This window comes from Panicum virgatum, chromosome 3N, assembly GCF_016808335.1.
Source record: "Panicum virgatum strain AP13 chromosome 3N, P.virgatum_v5, whole genome shotgun sequence".
NCBI lineage: Eukaryota > Viridiplantae > Streptophyta > Magnoliopsida > Poales > Poaceae > Panicum > Panicum virgatum.
The window spans coordinates 24,130,183-24,149,792 of record NC_053147.1 but is presented as its reverse complement, the minus strand read 5'-3'; the positions used below and the strand labels follow the sequence as shown (position 1 = coordinate 24,149,792).

Here is a 19,610-nt window from a genome sequence, read left to right as displayed (position 1 = left end):
CATGATGACTCTGCTGATCCGCATAGTCGAACCAAAGTCTTCTGTTGCTGTTCGAAGAGTTCATAGATCAATAGCTAGGGAGTCGATTAGTTGTTGTTCTTCTAGGTCAAGGTCAAGTAAATCTTGCATAGCAATTCCACCTTAAAAGTAAAAGCAATTATAAATTATTCAATTATATCATTATTAAAAGTAAAAGTAGCCTCTAAATCTACACATTAAGTGCACCAATATAAAATTCTAAATGGATTTGATGCAATTTAAAGTTGCGGTTTGTAGTAAAGAGCACGCACTTTGGTGTGGTTGCATAGCATACCTGTGACATTTCTCCCCCTCCGGAGATAACAATAAAGAACAGTAGCAAGCGTCGCAGCAGCACCTAAGATGGGTAGGATGATGGATACAACCAGATCTAGTTTAATTATTATGGTAGCAGGTGCATGCATATCCACGTAAACTGAAATACTCAAGTTTCATTGAATACCTCAATCTTGTATAGTTGGAGCTCTCGAACTCCAAGTTAGGTCCAAGCTTAGCCGTGCTAATGGATTGGAACCCGCACCATATCCAACCCCACCCAAAATTAACATATTTAGATACCCAACCCCACCCAACCCAATTAGTTAATTTCTCAACTCTAACCAACCCGCCCCATTATAAGCGGGTAACCCATAAAAACCCATGGGTTCTACTATGCAGAGGAATTTAGTGGTTTTACACTTAATGTGGGGACCACATATATGTCTAGCCACACTACTTTGCACAGAGTATCTGTCAGTCATATTGACTCATCTCTAAAAATTTCAGTCAATTTCGATAAAATTTTATAGTGTGAACGCGAGGTTTTAATTCCAGGGTCCGGCTCTTGATGTGGAGCCCACGTGTAGTTCTAGCCACGCTACTTTGCACAGAGTAGCTGCCAGTCGTACTGAGTCATCTCCAACAAATTTCAGTCAATTTCGATAAAATTTTATAGTGTGAACGCGATATTTTAATTCTAGGGTCCGGCTCTTGATGTGGAGCCCACGTGTAGTTCTAGCCACGCTGCTTTGTACAGAGTAGCTGCCAGTCGTACTGAGTCATCTCCAACAAATTTCAGTCAATTTCGATAAAATTTTATAGTGTGAACGCGAGATTTTAATTCTAGGGTCCGGCTCTTGATGTGGAGCCCACGTGTAGTTCTAGCCACGCTGCTTTGCACAGAGTAGCTGCCAGTCGTACTGAGTCATCTCCAACAAATTTCAGTCAATTTCGATAAAATTTTATAGTGTGAACGCGAGGTTTTAATTCCAGGGTCCGGCTCTTCATGTGGGGCCCACAGGTAGTTCTAGCCACACTGCTTTGCACAAAATAGCTGTCAGTCGTACTGAGTCATCTCCAACAAAATTCAGTCAATTTCGATAAAATTTTCTGATATAAACACGTGGTTTTAATTTCAGAGTCCAGCTCTCACGTGGGACCCACATTTATATATAGTTATACTATTTTGTAAAAAGTATCCATTTCAACCCACCCCAACCCGCCTCAATCCGCATTTATATAGAACCCGTCCCGACCCACCCCATTAACTAATACAACCCATTTTAAATCATCCAAACACACTCTATTTCAAAACTCACCCCATAAAACTCATTTCAAACACTCTATTTCAAAACTCACCCCATAAAACTCATTTCAACCCAACCCATTAGCCGGCCTAGCTTGAATTGAATTTTAGCAAGTCAAATATAAATAACGCGTGAATCTTGAGCTTTTATAACCCTACATAGGAATAAGAGTGAACAGTAAATGCTTAACAGGTATAAATCAGCTACTCGTGATGCTTTTTATTTCAATAACTAAAAAGACATGATACCAACCGATCCCTACTCGTCTGCCTGCCCTGTGTGTGTTGTTGAACGATCCTAGGCACGCAGGTCGGCAGGTGATCGATCCGCGGAGGGGCGGCGAGGTAGGGAGCGGAGGGGCGGGAGGAGCGACGGGAGGGAGCGGAGGGGCGAGCGAAGAGGATGGCAAGCCGCACTCTCTCGACAAAAAAAAGCGAGCGAAGGGGGAAATTTGGATAGCGAGACAACAAGTACTCCCTCCGTTCCAAATTATAAATTATTTTAAGAATTTTGCAGAGTAAAAGTTTTTCAAATTTGACCAAATTTATATAATAAGATAATAGCATTTATGATACCAATTAAATATCGTTAAATTCTTTGTTAGCTATATTTTCATAGTATACATATTTGATGTCATAAATCTTTGTGTTTCTTTATATAATTTTGGTTAAACTTTGAGATGGTTTGACCCTCCAAGATTCTTGGAATGACTTATAATTTGGAACGGAGGGAGTAGATGAAAAAAGAGTCTGTTAAATCCGATTTTAAACTCAATTTTACTATTTTTACCTAGCCAACTAATTTTATAGAGGTTGTTGGAGATGCTCTTATCACTTATGATCCAACAACAGTCCAAGCAAGCGGCCCTATTTTCCCTTTGCTGCGAATGAATGGCCGCCGGCAAGTTGCAGCACGGAGGACACAGGACAGGATGCTCGCGTGCGGACATGCCAGTTAGGCATTTAGCAGCGTGCCAGTTATCATGCACGGCGTCAGAGATGGAGTCAACAGTGCAGAGCAACATGGCTGCAAGAAATCCAAAACGCATGGCTGTTTGTACTGACTCCACCGTATTTGGAAGCGCCTGTATGGTGTTTTCTCCGTGGGCACCGTATTTGGAAGACACCGTATTTGGAAGGCTAAAGTGGGCACAGTTTTCTCCGTGTTTTTTCACTTTTCACCGTAGTTGCTCATCATACGCAATGCAAGAAATACATGAGGAACGTGGAGTCTTAATTAGTTTCACATTTAGCTTTTCAAAAAAAAAATAGTTTCACATTTCTCTTCACCACATCATTTCATCCGATCCAAAGTACAGTTGGGAAGAAAAGTCAAATAGATGACTATATTTCGAAGGCGGCAAAACGCCCTTCAATAAAAAAAAACACCAAGAAGAAGAACAGAGAACGGATAAAACTTGGTGAATAGCTGAAATTTATCTCCATCACAAGTTGGCAGCGGCGCTACAGCCGCGTTCCACCTCTAACCAGCACGTATTACGAATTCACGATGGTCGAGCCAAAACCCACCGCCGCATCTTCTGATCTTCAGGATGTGTCCCGCCACGCCAGCATGGTGACGCAGCGGCGCGCGATGTACAGCCGCGCGCGCTGCTCCCTGACGAGCCCCACGCACCGGCGCGCGAACGACGAGGAGGAGGAGGAGGCGCCGCCCTTGCCGCTGCCGCCGTGCGCGGGCACGGCCGCCGCCCTCTGCCCCCTCCCCTTGCACAGCCCGCGCTTGTCGTCGCCGTCCTCCTCCTCCTCCTCCTCCTCCGCGCGCAGCTCCATCTCCATGGGAGGCAGGCGCCGACGTGTGCTGCCTGCCTGGAATGCGCGCGAGTGGGAAACGAGAGGAGCAGGGCGCGCGAGCGAATTGAAAAGGGGGCAGCGGCGACGACGGACCAAGTGGCGGGCGGCGCAGCGCCCTCCGCCCGTCCGATTGTATGGCGGGGATCACGGAGCGACGTGCGCGCCCAGCAGCTGCACACGCCGCGCCGTGCACTGTGCTCGGGTAGGGCATTTCTTTTCTTGGTGCCGCTAGCGCAGAGGGAGGGGGCGCAGCCAACGAGCCAATTGGACACTGCGATCGCAGGAGCAGCAGCGTGGCCCCTGGCCCGTGCCGTTCAAAGTTCACGTGTACTTTGGTGCCGTGCGCGCAGGAATAATTGGAGCAGCTAGCACAGTGCCAGTCGGACCAACCGTGGACCACCGGGCGCCTGTGACCCCGGGCAAAGACCAAAGAGTCATGGTCGCGCTCGCGCGAAGGTAGTAATTGCAATGCACACGAGGATGGTAAAAGAATCATTAGCTGCTTCGATTGATACATGTATTATACCGTACTAGTATACACTGTACACACTAACAACAATGCCCAGCGTGAAAAAAAACGAAAAGTGGAATCAAAGAATAGCAACAAGCAACTTTCAACAGCAAAAAAAAAAGGACAAGAAATAGCAACAAGAATCACACAGCAGCGCCATGCCGCCATCCAATGGACTTCTCACATCGGTCTTGTTTGTCTCCGAGGGCAGTGCCTCCGCAACAAAATCAGGCAGCATCACAAAACGGGCGAGGCGTCCACGGGACAACCGATTGAGAGAGGGACCTCCTCGAGATCGCGCTCGACCGCCACAAAAAGAAACTGCGTGTATGCGCGCGAGCGTTGCACGGGTCAAAACCGCCACAGATAAGTGTTGCGGAGAGCGTATCATGATCAGCACTTGGGGATATCGGACGGCGGAGGCGGCAGCTTCTGATTCGGCAGCGGCCCGTCGTTGACGAGCCACGCCATGGCCAGGCCCCAGCTCAAGTGCACGTCTAGGTGGCAATGCATGATCCAGATACCTGCATGAGGTCATGGAGCTCGACGAGTTATTACTAAGATGCAATGGAGCAAACTTCAAAGCTAGGAGTATAGTAGTAGTCAACGTTCAGGGGGTGAACACAAAGGAGACACAGCTGGCGGCTCACCGGGGTTGTCGGCGATGAAGCGGATGGCGACCCAGCCGGCGGTGGGCACGCTGACGGTGTTCCGCTGCACGGGGTCGACGAGGTTGTACCTGGCGGTGTCGTTGGCGGCGTCGTAGTTCCCGAACCCCTGGCCGACGACGAAGAAGTCGTAGCCGTGGAGGTGCACCGGGTGGCTCTCGGCGCCCAGGATGCTGGTGTCCTGCAGCACCACCTCGACGGTGGTGTTGAAGCCGAGCGGCACCACCCTGGTGCCGTGCGTCACGAACGTGTTGTTGGGCGGCGCGCCGGTGTAGTTGAACAGCACCGGCGGCGCCGCGGGGAAGTTGGCCATGAGCACGCCGCCGTACCGCCGCTGGTAGTGCGCCTGGAGGAGGGAGGTCTTGGGCATGGTGAAGGACACGTTGTTCATGGACGCCGCGAACCGGGTGCCGTTGGGGCCCTGGCACGTCCCGTTCACCCGGCTCCGGCACGGGTCCGCGCCCAGCCCGACGGCGAAGAAGAACCTGCGGTCCACCGACCGCGGCACCCGCGCCGGGTACCGCGCGCTCGCGAGGCTCCGGAACTTGGCCGAGAAGTTGGCCACGGCGCCCGTGTCGTTGTACAGCGGGAGCGCCGGCGCGGGGAGGCTCCGGAGCGCGGCGGCGCCCTGCGGCGCGTACTCGAGGGCGGCGACGGCGGTGGTGTTGTCGAACGTGCCGACGGTGTTGGTATAGGGTGCGACGACGATGGCGAACGCGGGCGCGGGCGGGCTGGCCGCCGCGGCGAGCAGCACGTCCATGGTCTGCCCCGGGGAGATGACCAGCGTGGTGGCCGCGAACGGCTTGACGTAGCTGGCGTCCGCCCCCACCACCGTGAGCGTGTGGTTGGCCACCGCGAAGAAGAGCTCGTCGTTGAGCGCCGCGTTGACGAGGCGCAGCATGTACGTGCGCCCCGGCCGCACCCGCAGCCGGAACGCGTCGCCGGCGGCCGCCGAGCAGTTGTAGGTGGGGCCCGGCAGGCCGTTGAAGGTGTAGGCGTCGGAGACGTTGGGGCCCCCGCCGGTCCGCAGCGCCTGCTTGATGACCGCCTCCGGGTCGGCGTTGAACCACTCGCCGAGCATGAGGGGGGCCTCCCGGTCGGGCTTGGGGAACGGGTAGGGGACGCCGCGCGGCGGGAGGATGACGAGCGGGCCGTAGAGCGTGGCGCGGAGCCAGGAGAAGTGGGCGTGCCACCACAGCGTGCCGCGCTGCCCCACGATCCGGAAGTCGTAGGCGTAGCTCTGCCCCGGCCGGATCGGGCACTGCGTGATGTACGACGGCCCGTCCGCCCACCCGCTGCGCAGCTGCCGGACGCCGTGCCTGCGTGCATTCATGGCGCCGAGCCGTGCCAGCCGAGACCGGTCGCGTCAAGCAAGCAAGCAAGCAAGGCGGATCGGCTAAGCTAAGCTAGCCGGCCAGGATCGATATGATCGATCACCACACATGACATGCGTACCAGTGGAAGGTGACGTTGCTGTTGATGTTGTTGTGGACCTGGACGACGAGGCGGTCGCCCTCTCGCACGACGACCTTGGGCCCCGGGAACCGCCCGTTCACCGTGGGGATGCTCTTGGTCACGCACAGCCGCGTCACCGTCGCCATCGTCACCTGGGAATGGGATCGATCGTCGTGAACAAAAAGACCATTCGCTACTAGCAATCAGCTATTGCCGCCGGTTGCTTGAGAGAACGACGACACACGCATTGGACGCCGAATCGAAGGCGCGTGCGTACGTACATTGAACGTGTAGCGGCGGGTGCGGGCGGCGGCGAGGCCCGGCATGGCGAGGAGGGCCACGGCGGCGGCGAGAAAGAGGCACGCAGGGGAGAGGCGCCGGGGACGGCGGCCGCCGGCCATTGCTGCTGCTAGCTGCTGCTCGATCGATTAGCGGCCGACGGCGGTAGGAGAGATCGATGGAGATCGAGCTGATGGTGAGCGGCATGAGTTGGGGCGAGCGAAGCGGCAATTTAAAAGAGAGCGCGCGCGTGCTCGCTCGATCCCGGCTCCCGGGTGTCGTGCATGGTAGGAGGTCACACGGCGATAGTGGTTGGCTGGGCCGGGGTTGGTGGGCGTACATAGAAAACTCGCGACCAGGCCGCTCTCGATCCTGCGAGTGGTTGCCTCGATCGATCGATGCAAGTTGCGATTAGATTCAATTTAGAAACATCAGAAACGCTTGAACAGGAATAGGTTTCAGCTGCGTATGCGTATGTGTTACTGTGCTGTGCTGGCTAGTACATAGCTACCAGCAGCTAGCTAGCTCTCACCAGAACGCCGCAGCTAGCACATTTTTACAGGCATGTCCTGAAATATCAGTATCGTTTTCACGTAAAGGTGCGTAGAGTTTCAGTTAAGCTTGTAGGTAGAATAATGAGAAAATGCTGACCTGACGACGCAGTATTGTTACTACAAGATAAGTTGGCTGGTCCGGTTGACTCACCAAGCCAAGTGTCAGTAATGGCAAAACTACTAGCTAGTGCTGTTTATCTGTGTTTGAACACACTTACACGCAGTACTCAAGATTGGACTCAAAAGATGCCTGCTAAAAAGTTATCTCAATCTCTCACTAAAACTGATAAGAAGTATATCACTGGAAATTAATACCCAACCATGCGGGTATGTATATATGAAGAGCGCAAATTCCTTTATACCCCAACCAGTTAGAATTAGGGGAAATAGAACATAAATAATGGATCACGAGCCATATAATAAAGATATTAAAGGTTAAAGCGTAGTCTTGGTGACAGCACCGGGTTGAAACGTGACTTACATTTTGTTGTTTTTTTTTGGGAAGGAAGGGGTATATATATCTTGATATAAGATTATGATCAAGACACTCCCTCTAGTCACAAACAAGTGGAGTCTTAAAGGTTGTGATGTTAGCTGTAGGAACTATCGTTATAGACGAAGTGACTTCTCTGTTAATTGTGAACCACTTCAAATGTATATCTTTTCTTTATGAAACCAACTGCTGTTGTGTGTTACAAATATAACAAAAACTACTTATGAAAGTTGTATTTTGAAGAACATATCGTGTCCAAATCATCATTCATTTGTGACTGGACCCGAGGGAGTATAGCTTTGGAGACCAAAGCCACAGCAAACAGAATTTCCTGTATTCTTGAACATAAAGAGTAGTGCAATCAGCATCTCATTAATTGACGGCAAAGGCGATAAACCATGTGGGTCAATATATATGCACGCAGCATTTCCCCCAATCCCCCTTGTGTTTCCAGTGTGTGTACAAAATTCCAGGGCTTACCCTGTTGCATGCCATTGCCACTAATCATTCAAAATACACATGATAATCTCATAATTGTGCTGTGCCCCAACAGATACTAATTATGATGCATGTAATATGGTGGAGGATCACCTCTGAACTGAACATGTGAAAGCTTTACGGGACCTCCAACGCCAGTGCCAAAACCATCTGTTTATGGCCGCCTTTCCTCCCTTTAGGCCATGCTGATTTCCTCCCCTTCCTGCTGCCATGCGGGCACCACACCAATCTGCAATCTGCTTCATATGCAACTTTCTTAGTGAACTTCTCAAGTTAACCATGGCCCCGGCAGGGTCAAATCCACGTCTTTTCTCTGCAAAGCTTTTTCTCCAATTATTTATCTTCCATGAGATTTGCCAAAGCAAGATTGATTAAAGTCACTGTTGGGAACACAACAGAGAGAGAGAGAAAGGAAATCGAAGTTTTTGTATGTTGGGGTGCTGGGCTGTTGCTTCATTGGATGGAGCCGAGGAGTTGTTGCAGTGGAACTTCCTGCTTCTTTTTTTTTCTGTTGGAGGGCTGGAGCTTCATGCTTTTTTTTGTTCTTTGCCAGATTGGATATGCATGTCACCTAGTGATCTGATAAATCCTTTTTTTGGCAGCTGGGGCCATGTGAAAAGTGTCTCATTATGCCCGCCTGCTCTGTCTTGGGAGCCAAGGGAGGCCTTGGAGGTTAGGGGACCAACAACTAGTACACATCTGAATCAACATACAACATCTATATTGCTTTAAGGTGAGAGAACCCCCCCCCTCTCTCTCTCTCTCTCTCTCTCTCTCTCTCTCTCTCTCTGATCTCTCTCTCTCTCTCTCTCTACTTCCATGCTTACTAGAATATATATTCACAAAAGTATCTAACAAGGGATGTTTGGTGACATATTTAATCCACTGATGTAGCAATTCTTACTTTTTAAAAGCATTTCTATTATATGGAAACTTCACATGCAAAAAATGTTTTCCTCATATATATTGACCTAATACAGAAAAGGCAAGGGATGTTTGTTGCCCTATTACAAAAAAAAATGTATGTTGTGTTATTGTCCAAAGTTTGAATTTTCAAACGGACTAGAAAAAAAAGAAGGAAATGGAACAATCCCTGTGAGAGTTATTTATCAAATGGTTGGCTGATGGTCCTTTTGGCTGGAGGTACTTCGTTGATAATTTACTTTTTTTTTTCTCGGTGAATATTCAAGTTGGACTAGAAGAACCTCAGCTTGATAAGAATTGAGAATGAGAAGAAAAATTAATAACTTTAGGCACATATTGCGAGGTTTCCAATGCATAAAGATATGTCTCTTGAATCTTGAAATACACTAGGCACCAGAGGACTCCAATTAACCAAACGGCCAGTGTGCTGAATGCAGCACTGGGATTTGCAGTAGCTAGCTAGGCCTGCAGAAGATTTAACGTCGGTTACGATGTGACTGACATTACAGTCCAGTTAGTTGCAACGTAAACCGCGGCTGGCCAGCCAGCCGGCCGGGCGGTTTGCATGCATCCGATCAATCTGGTGGCTTGAAGCCGAAGCATCTCGTCTTGGCAAGCTATAGCCTCCATGCCGACCGGCCTCGAGCCCTCGACGATCTCGTGGTTTCGGACGGCGGCGGGCGGCGTTTGGAGTCGTGGAGGGAGCGGTTGCATTGGGCACTTGCGCTGCACTTCTCGTGGCCATGCAGGCTCGTGTACCGAGCTGACCACCCAACACTGCAAGAAAAGTGGTCATTAGTACCGGGCGGGAACTCCTGGTTAGTACTGGTTTCCCGTCCGGTACTGTCCGATCAGTACTAAATGCGTTTGCATTTAGTACCGGTCGGGCTGACCGGTACTAAATAGTACATTTAGTACCGATTATCAATACCAGCCGGTACCAAAGAAATTTTGGCGCAAAAAAATTAGGTTGCTTCTCCTGCTTCTCATCCTTCTCTCTCCTCTCGATTTTCTTTCTACCACCGTCTGCTTCCTCTTTCTCTTCTGTTCTTCAAGAATCAAGAACAAAGAAAAAATAGATAAGCAGATGCGGTGGAAACAAAAAACTGAGCAGAAAGAAATGGGTGAGGAGCCGGAAAAGCTTCATTTGGATTGGATTACAACAGGAGACTTAAGATTACAAGACAAATTATACAACATGTGAGATTCAACCAGAAAAGATTCAACAACTATATATAAGAAAAAAAAAGATTTATGGCTCCACTCGCTCGCCTGCAAGGGCCTCGCGGAATGGCTGCAGGCGCCAAGCCACCGCCGGCCGCCAGGGCTTCTGCCGTCGCGGCTGGGCTGCGCGTAGGTCCCGTCCCGCCTGCAAGGGTCCGCGCGGAACAGATGCCTGGGCTTTCGTCTCCGCCGCCAGGTCGCACCCACGCGCGCTCGGTCACCGCCGCCGCGACTGGCCGAGCTCGCGTGCTCCGCCGCGGCCGCCGCTGGAGGGGCCGAGCCCGCGCGCTCCGCCGCGGCCGCCACTGGGGGGCCGAGCCCGCGCGCCCCGCCATTGCTGGTTGGCCGAGCCCGCGGGCTCCGCCGGTAACGCGGCCGCCGCTGCCGGGCCGAGCCCTCGCGCTCCGCCGGTGCCGCGGCCGACGCCGCCACCTGGCCGAGCCCCCGGTGCCGAGCCCGCGCGCCCCTCCACCGCTGGCTGGCCGAGCCCGCGCGCTCCGCCGCTGCCGCTGTCGCGACCGCTGCCGCTGCCGCTGCCGCTGCCTGGCTGAGCCCCCGGTGCCGAGCCCGCGCGCTCCGCCGGTGCCGCGGCCGTGCGCATCTCTGCGCCAGACCGTGGCCACCCGTCTGCTCGAGAGAGGAGAGAAGGGAGAAGGAACGAGAGAAGAGAGTGGGGAAAAGGAGAAGGAAAGGATGAACAGATAAAGTCCTCTGTTGGTCACTCGCCCGGCGAGATATTTTTTGCGTGGTGTTGTTAGTACCGGGTGGAGGCTCCACCCGGTACTAATAGGATATTTTTTATACCGGCTGGAGCTTCTATCCGGTATTAAATATTTTGGGTGCCATTTAGTACTGGTTGGACTCACCGGCCGGTACTAAATGGTCGCTAGTCGTTTCGATGCTCAGTTCGGTGGCGCTTTTTAGTTCCGGCTCGGGGTTCCAGCCGGTACTAACCGGTTCCCATAGGCACTGTGTGTTCCGCCCGGTACTAAATTGAGCCGTTAGTACCAGACCAAAATGGAACCGGTACTAACGTATATGGACGAATGAGCCGTTTTCTAGCAGTGCAACCGACGGTCGGTTCAGCGTCAGGCCCAAGCTTTTTCACGGCCGCCGGAGGATCGAAACCTAGTCAGTGCTCCACTAAACTACAATATGGTCAGTGTGGAGTTGCCATCAGTCAGATCATATACACCCTCTTCTCCGATCCTCCCGCATGCTGTTCATGGAAAGCCTGATAACTGACATGATCGCTGGGAGTGACCGAAGCTGACATCATTCCCATAAAGAACTTGAAGAGAGATACCCGGCACCGGCCGGCCGGCAGCGTGGACAGCTACGCTTCATTTGCAAGAGCATGATCAAGTTCTAGAAAGCAAAGCTTAATTGCAAGTAGTACATGTTAAGAAATGAGGATGTTGTGAACGTGATCTCTGAAAGAAATCTTTAGGGCTTGCGTCGCACTCGCACACTGTTACACAACATAGACCAGGACGGCATGCAGGCAGGACCACATTCTCAGACCTTATCAGTTCCATCAGTAATCCAGATCGTAAGAAATTCAGCTAGCATACATGCATGAAGAATCTCTATCCTGAACTAACTTTAAACAGTTATTTTGCAACGGAAACGTTAGCCGTTTGGGACATACTACTAGTATAGTGGATTTGGAAAGCCGTGCATGCAAACGATGTGGCATCTGACGACGGAGAAAGCCAGCTACCAACTGGCCGGCCGGCAGGCTTTCTGCAACGACCGAACGCACCCCAACCAACCGTCCCAAGGCTAGAGCTGCCTCCTGTCTTGGAACTGTTTCTGAATTCTAGGATCTGCCTCCTGTTCTAGGATCGTTGTGAGTCTTTGGGACATCTCGGGATCTGGGGACTAGGGGTGGGGGGGGGGGGGTCGCCGTGGGCTCGAAATACCGAGAACCGAAACTGCACCGAAAAATACCGAAACCGAAAAATTTGGTTCCTGTTCGGTTCTTAGTTCTTGAGAACCAAAGTACCGAGGGAAATTCAATATTGTACCAAATTTACCGAAGGGAAACTGAAGTATCGAATTTGTTTAAAGAGGCCCAACAACAGCCCACGTAAGGGAAGCCTATGAGCCATTATTCTGAAACCCTAGGTAGCCAGCATTCACTCTCACCCAGTCGTCACCATCCCCTGCGCCGCACGCATCGCTCCGCCTCCGTGCCGCACGCATTGCTCCAAATTGTGCGTAGCGTCCCTGGTGTCCGCCCTCGCTCCGCCTCCCGGCCTCCGCACGCACAGATACGGACGCCCCCTGGCACCCGCCCGCCCTCGCGCCACGCGTCGTCCCGCCCTCGAGCTGCCCCATCGGCCATCGCCCCTCACGTCGCACCATAGCTTCTCGCCTCCTCGTCCTCGTGGTCGCAGGCTCGTGGCGTCTCCGGTCGCCTCACCTGGCACAGCACGAGGACAACCTCGCCGCTGGCCCCCACGCGGGCACGCCGTCGTCGTTGCATGTTCAAAGCCCGCGCTAGGAGCCAGGGAGCGAGGATGTGCACCAGGTATTTTGCGCTATTGTTATCTATTTGTTCGATTCTTTCGGGAAATACCGAAACCGAACCGAAATTACTGATACCGAAATCCTTCGGTACCGAGTATTTCGCGGAACCGATCGGTACCAAGTTCTTTAGGAACCGAATTTGTATAAGTACTGAGGAACCGAACCGATCTGTTGACGCAAAAATCAACACACTGGAATCCGAGGGCAAGTGTTCGCCGAGTCACGGAAAGTCAACCAAGCGTGCCAGTCAATTTGACCTGAAATTGACAAGGGAGAAAACAAAGTCAAATTCGAGAGCGTATCGGCTGGGATTTCGAATATCTCTCATATGAGCGTATCGGCAAGCTTTGCCGATACTGTAGACGACAAAAACATATTAAATGCAAGCGCGTAGTAAAGGAGCGTATCGACAAGATCAGCTGATACACTAGACAACAAAACCGGCTTTTGGACAGCCGATCATGTGTGTATGACAAGATCTAAGCTACGAATGTGTAACTTAGATGATGCAAAGCTAAAAACAGATCTAAAACGGCTCTTGAGATAACAAAAGTGTCACTCCAAAACCTAAAGCCGATCTAGTATGTTTTTAGATGTGATAATGGCAAAAAAGCATACAAAACCTACAAATCTAGCCGATATCGATAATTGGTGAATAAATCTAGACGAGACGACAGCGATAAGCCCGGAAGTCAAAGCCTAGATAAACTCGATAACTTTTGAATAGATTTGAACGAAGCCACAACGATGCACCCGGTAGCTAAAGCTCAAATATACTCGGTAAAACGAAAACTCACCAGCAAATCAAGTCTCTCGAATATGAGACGTCCTTGATCAACTTGAAAGAACTCGTTGAAAAAAAGAAGAGAAAAGGCGAAGTCGCCGAAAAAGTACAAAGAAATTGTAAAGTTTGTTGTATTGGATGTGTATCAAGTTTCTACGGTCCCTTACAACTGATATATATATATATATATAGCCTAGCGCTATCAAGTCCTAGCCGATTACGGCAAACATTACTTGACTTAAAAGAAAAGACTATCTAAAGATAAACTACTTTAAATACTACAACCGAATCATCAAGATTCTCGTAGAGTCCGGATCCTCTCCTCCTCTCTTGACTTCATTGGCAACTCTCCATCGGCCGGATACCAGAGCTAGCGGATCAGCATCTTCAAAGCATATTCTTCTGGCCCATCGGACGGACTCCATCGGCCGATTCCAACACTGTTCAACTTTTGGTTTCTCCTAAATCGGCCACCTCATCTTCACAAAAATCACCTTCCTTGACACGTGTCAAAAAATGGTGTCAACTCATGCCCCCCAGTTTCGGAGTAATAGATCTGTTGCTCCGAAATTACTGTTAATCATTACTGCCAACGTTCAAATTCATCTAAATCTTGTATCGAATCCCCATTTTGCCCTCGAGCAAAGGTTATAAATATCTCCATCTTCTTCTCCGCTTGCACTTCTTCTGTAGCACCTCTACTTCCTTCTCTGTTCAAGAACACACTCGCTTTGCCGCCGCCACTGCAGCTTCCTAGGGTTTCAAGGATCCAAGTCCAAGAACTCCCCCTCCGGCAATGGCTTCCATCTCCGAGATCCCAGAGGTACGGCTCTTTCCTCCATCTGCATCTTTGCCCCCTATTGTTTTTCCGATTCCTTCAGTCGCATTTCTTATTTCCGCCTTCATCTTTCAGAATCTTAGGGGTAACGCAATCATCCCACTAGAAAACCAATCCGGCATGGTTTGCTTAGGTCCCATGGGAGATCCAGATCCAACTAGTATAATTAACCTGGAAACCAGCAGGATCCTTCTCAAGTCCTCCAACACGAACCTAGATTGGACTCCAACCTTCAGATCTTGGCCGAATGTTACTCCCGGATGGAGAAATTGGTTCCGCAGAATAGCGAGTTCCCAAAGGACCAATTGGGAACAGTACGATATTAGCCAATGACTGAACCTATCTTTATCGGAGATGATCAGGAACGAGCCTATGCTCATATCGGCCTCTTACTTCTGGTCTGATGCCCTCAACGCATTCATGTTTAACCATGGACCAATGACACCAACCCTGATGGATGTTGTGATGCTCACTGGCCTGAATATTCATGCTGCTGATAGACCTTTTTGTTTGCTAGAAAAAATATCTTTCAAGATTGAAACTAAAAGCATTGGCGGGTGGAAAGGATATATCGGCAAGAACATGAAGACTGGATCAGTATCTGTCAGAGAGCATACTGCCTTTCTCAACATGTGGTTTGAGAAATTCATCTTCTGTGGCAAAGCAGTTGGTCCAACAAACAATAATCTCAAGCTGGCAGAAAATCTGGCTACCGGCAATCCTGTCCCTCTCGGCAAATATCTTCTGGGGTCAGTTTACCACCTGCTTCATCAAGTATCATCCAGACTCAGAAAGAACCAGACGATCACTAACTTGGGAGGCCCTTGGTGGTTTATTCAGTTGTGGCTGCACATGTACATGCACAAAACTATGACAGTCGAATTGTCAGAGATAGAATTCCCATTAGAAAACTTCTCTGAAGACAAAGAAACCGTCACTCGCCGATGTACATCATTCGGTGAAGCAGCTATCATGATTGCCAATGATCCCAAGACCCTTGGCATTACTGATTTTTTTTTAAGTCCTTCTATAATGGGTTCCCAGAAATCTCCACTATCTGGTTTGCATATCAGGATGAAAAAGTCATGTATGAAAACCTCTTCAAATTCCAGCTCGACTCATGGAAGACCGATGAATAATCCACCAAGATCATAAGGAAATAATTTCTCCAAGAATTCTGCCAATTAACTTCACAGCTGGAAAAAATACCCCTAGCTATGAGTTTTATAATCCATTAGTGGCAGCCAGACAATTGGGATTTGGCCAAGTGTCCCCTTTTCCCTTCTTTGCTAGCAAAGTTCAGTTTAGAGGAGCCCTTGACAACAGCTCTCTCTCTTACAGTCGGCTGAAAGACCTGGAGCCTGACGTAGATATGACACTTCTAGCCGATTGGCAGATTGCACCTTTTGTCACTAGCCCTTTCATCCAATGGTGGTCTGAATGGCAAGAGCATATCTTCTGCAAATCGGCCAATCTATACTGCATGGCTCTGGATAACAATTATCCATCAGGCAAAAATGAGGTAAAAATTAAGATACCTCCCATAATATCTCTTAACATCTTTTGTTTGCAGCCTTTAACCTCTACTCTTTGCAGGATGATGATCGGAATCCTCCAACAATCAGCAGGATTGGACAGCCGATCAACTACGCCCTGCCAGCCGATAAACCAAATATCGGCTATGGTGCTCCAACTCTGACAGATGTGGCTACTGGGAGAAAACGTAAGGTATCTTATACCAAGGTGACAACTCGTAAGAAAAAGAAATCTCCAAGCCAATCTTCAGCAGCAGCAGCACCCCAAACAGATACTCCGATCGACATTCCCTCCTCTTCTTCAGAAGGTAAAAGTTTGAACCTTATGTCTTCACTTTATCTGAATGCTGATCACATTCTTGCTTTATAATTAAGATGTCGCTGAACACCAATCTAGAGGAGAAGAAGACTCTCATAGTACACCTTCTCATACATCATCAAATGTTCAGGTATTATTCTGCTTACTTAGCAAGTATCTAAATCTTTTCATGATTCTGAATCTGATATTATTTCTTTTTGTTTTCATCAGATACAGCACTCGCCTCCAACTCCTAGGAAATCCAGGGCAGACTCTCCATTGATACAGGTACGATTTCAGAACTTGCTCATGAACGCATTCTGTATATTTCTGACAATCATCCTTCAGCTTGCCGACCATGCACTATCTGAATTATTTGGCCAGCCAAACACCGCAAATCCCGAACTCTTCATCGCAACCCCTCGTTCCTGCTGGCTCCAATCTAGGAGAAATACACCTGAAGCAGGTAAGCATCCTCCCCTTGGCTGATTTCATCATCCCTTCGCCTTCATCAGCCATCCTAATCACATCTCCCTGTCAGGCACAAGAATCTCCAGACAATAGTCTGTTTTCTTTTCTAATTGGAGCCACTTCCCAGGAAGAAGGAGAAGAAGCAACATTGGCCGATTCAGTTGTATTGTCGGATGAAATCAAGGCCAAACTCTAAGAATCCCTTTAGTTTCTGAATCAAGACATCGGCCAACTAATCAAGAATGCACAGTCGATCCGAGCCATCTTGGAAGAACTGGAGGGTAAGCTTCCAGAACCGATCGAAGAGGCGTTAATTCCTGCAGCCTTTATCGAGAGTCATCGTGCAGAATTCAACAAGGCCCAGAAACAACTCGCCGATCGTCTTCAGTAGGAAGAAATCATCAAGCAAAGGGATAACTTCAAAGCTTTAGCAGAATCGGCCATTGGTGAGATCAAATCTCTGAATGATACCCAGGCCAGCATTCTGAGAAATAAGGCAGCATTGGAAGCTGAACGGGATCGTCTTTTGCAAGAACTTAATCGGGTAAACCAAGCAATAGACATCGCAGATCACGATCTTTCTCAGATTTCACCGGCCATTGCCAAACTCGAGGAAGATAAGCAAAAGCATGCTCGTCAAGCATATCAACTTCACAAGAGTTTGCGGCCGATTTCTGGCTCATCAGTAGATAACAACCAAGTAATTGAAAACATTGATCAAATCCGCCTGCGCGCGATAAAAGTAATACGGGAAGCTCTAGGATTACTGTAAAAACATCTCGTATAATCTCCAAAATCGGCAGACAACTTAATCTCAACCCAGAAACTTGTCTTTATGATTTATTGCTCTAAGGGCGACTCATATCGTGTCGGCCATGTTACAACCGATGCATCTGACTTGCAAATCGGCTTTCACATATTTTTTGCACTAAAGGCAATACTTTCTAGTATTGGCTATAATTTACAAAATCCGGCCGATACTACAATCGGCCATAACCCTCTTTGATCAAGACTCATCTGAAGAATCTCCTGACTTTGCCGATGTGACTTCATAATCAGCCATCCAAAAAAAATCCTTATCCCATGCTTGAGCAGAAAGATAATTCATCCGATCATAACTAACTATATGGGCTTCAGCCGATACCACGCTGAATGACGAATCGACCAATACTAATTCAATAGTATCGTCAACCCACTGAATCAAGCATTGATGCATAGTAGATGGAATGCAACAATTGGCATGTATCTAGTCCCGACCCAATAGTAAACTATATGAACCTTTGCCATTAATAACGAAGAAAGTAGTGGGAAGGGTCTTACTGCTAATTGTGAGATCGACGCATAATGCCCCTAAAGCAGGAGATATGACTCCTTCGAAATCCTTAAGCATCATAGCCGTCTTCGACAGATCATCCTGATTCTTCCCAAGCTTGCGCAACATAATATAGGGCATTATATTCACGGCTGCACCTCCATCAACCAACATCTTCGTAACAGGCTTGCCATCAACGAATCCTTTCAGGAACAGTGCCTTAAGATGCTGCCTCTTATCATCTTCTGGCTTCTCAAATGTTGCTGGCAATGGTTCCAAATTTAACTGTGCCATGGCTTCTTCTAATTCTGGTTCATGATCTTCATCATCTGGCACCATAAACTCTTTCGGCATTATGAAAACCATATTAATTGGCGCAGCCGATGATCCAGAATTTTGATCACTATCAGCTCTGGGTTTAGCACGCCAAACTTGTGACCTGATCCCTTTCTTGTGCAGATTCTGTTATTGATCTTCCTCAATAATCTCCAGCTGGCGTAACCTCTAAACACGTCGCTTCTGAGACCTGGTCAAACCTCCTGGACACCATTGGGATTGATCCGTGCGATCAGGCTCGCGTTCTGTATCTCTTCGTATCGACTGATCATCTTGTACTCTGTCATTGGCCATCTGTTCTAGCCGATCGTATACAGGTACTCTTCACCCAGCAGGATCACGTAGCATTGTCCTGCCCCCCAATCGATCATGCACCGATACCCTTTTTCCTAGCCGATCATGCACAAGAGTATGCTCACGCCGATAGGGCTCATGACGTGACCTTTCATATGATCGGCTGCCTTGACCATTGCATTCGGGACAATCATATGCCGATGGCAATGTCAACCCTTCTTCCCAACAGTAGACAAAGAAAGGACACCTCCAATGATCTTGCTCGCGTCGCTCCTCTTCTTCTCTACGCTGCCGCCTTTCACGATCACGCTGAAACTTGTTCAACAGCATTTGAGACGTTACACGTCTACGTGGTGCCGATGAACGTTCAGCATCTCTCATCGGACCCTTTCCTTTGACCTCACCGGCCGCTATCTGCACTTTAGGATCAACAGCTCCAGATTTCTTGGCCGATGATGACGTCAGAATCTTAGCTTGAGAAGAACCTTCATCTCTGGCCACATCAATCATGTTCGTGGCGAAAGGATGTCCGTCGATCTTCATCGTCTTCTTGGGAGCCTCAAACTTCAATCTCCCTTGTTCGAAAGCCATCTGAATTGCTGTCGGAAGACCTTGCACTCATTTGTATCATGCGATGTGGCGTTGTGCCATTTGCAGTACTTTATATTCTTGAGCTCGTCCTCCGATGGAATCTTGTGATATGGCTTCAACTTGATCAATCCTTCCGACAATAACAAGTCAAAGATCTTGTCGGCTTTGGTGATGTCAAACCCATACGACTCAGGCTCTTTCTTTCCAAACGGACACGTCACCGGCTTCTTACTGTTCTGTATCCACTCAGCCGATGCGACCGTTTCTTGCTCATCTTCAGACTCATCATTAGCAGAATATTTCACATAGTTGATATTTTTTTGAAAGGGCTTCTTGGACTCGTAGGACGAGTCTCTCCTGTCATCCGACTTGCAATCTGCCTAATACTTTCAAACTCCTGCGATGCATATTTATCTTTAATGTGCGGCAAGAGCCCGTTAAATGCTGCATCGGCCAACTGTTGATCGGACAGAACCAAACTGTAACATCGGTTCTTGACATCTCTGAATCTTTGGATGAAAGCAGCAACCGATTCATCGTTTCTTTGTCTTAAGCCGGTCAAATCGGTCAACTTTAACTCAGTAATCCCAGAGAA

The 19,610-nt window shown here is 49.1% G+C and overlaps 1 protein-coding gene across 1 annotated transcript; it reads right to left on the bottom strand.

Annotated features, from left to right (window-relative positions):
* Positions 1-3,896: 3,896 nt before the first annotated feature.
* On the bottom strand, positions 3,897-6,635 carry LOC120665258 (putative laccase-11). The gene is made up of 4 exons (XM_039944767.1): positions 6,331-6,635; positions 6,050-6,201; positions 4,577-5,913; positions 3,897-4,450 (listed from the first exon to the last, which is right to left on the bottom strand). Exons 1-4 carry the CDS (start codon positions 6,448-6,450, stop codon positions 4,320-4,322), a joined length of 1,740 nt encoding a protein of 579 aa, XP_039800701.1. The 5' UTR covers positions 6,451-6,635; the 3' UTR covers positions 3,897-4,319.
* Between the last annotated feature and the right edge of the window lie 12,975 nt (positions 6,636-19,610).

Bases quoted from the DNA above. Each gene is read 5' to 3' on its own strand.
- LOC120665258 (XM_039944767.1), bottom strand. From the start codon at position 6,450: ATGGCCGGCGGCCGCCGTCCCCGGCGCCTCTCCCCTGCGTGCCTCTTT. The intron at 6,202-6,330 runs GTACGTACGCAC...TCCCATTCCCAG, and splicing joins CCCGCCGCTACACGTTCAAT to GTGACGATGGCGACGGTGAC. The intron at 4,451-4,576 runs GTGAGCCGCCAG...GACCTCATGCAG, and splicing joins CTTCATCGCCGACAACCCCG to GTATCTGGATCATGCATTGC.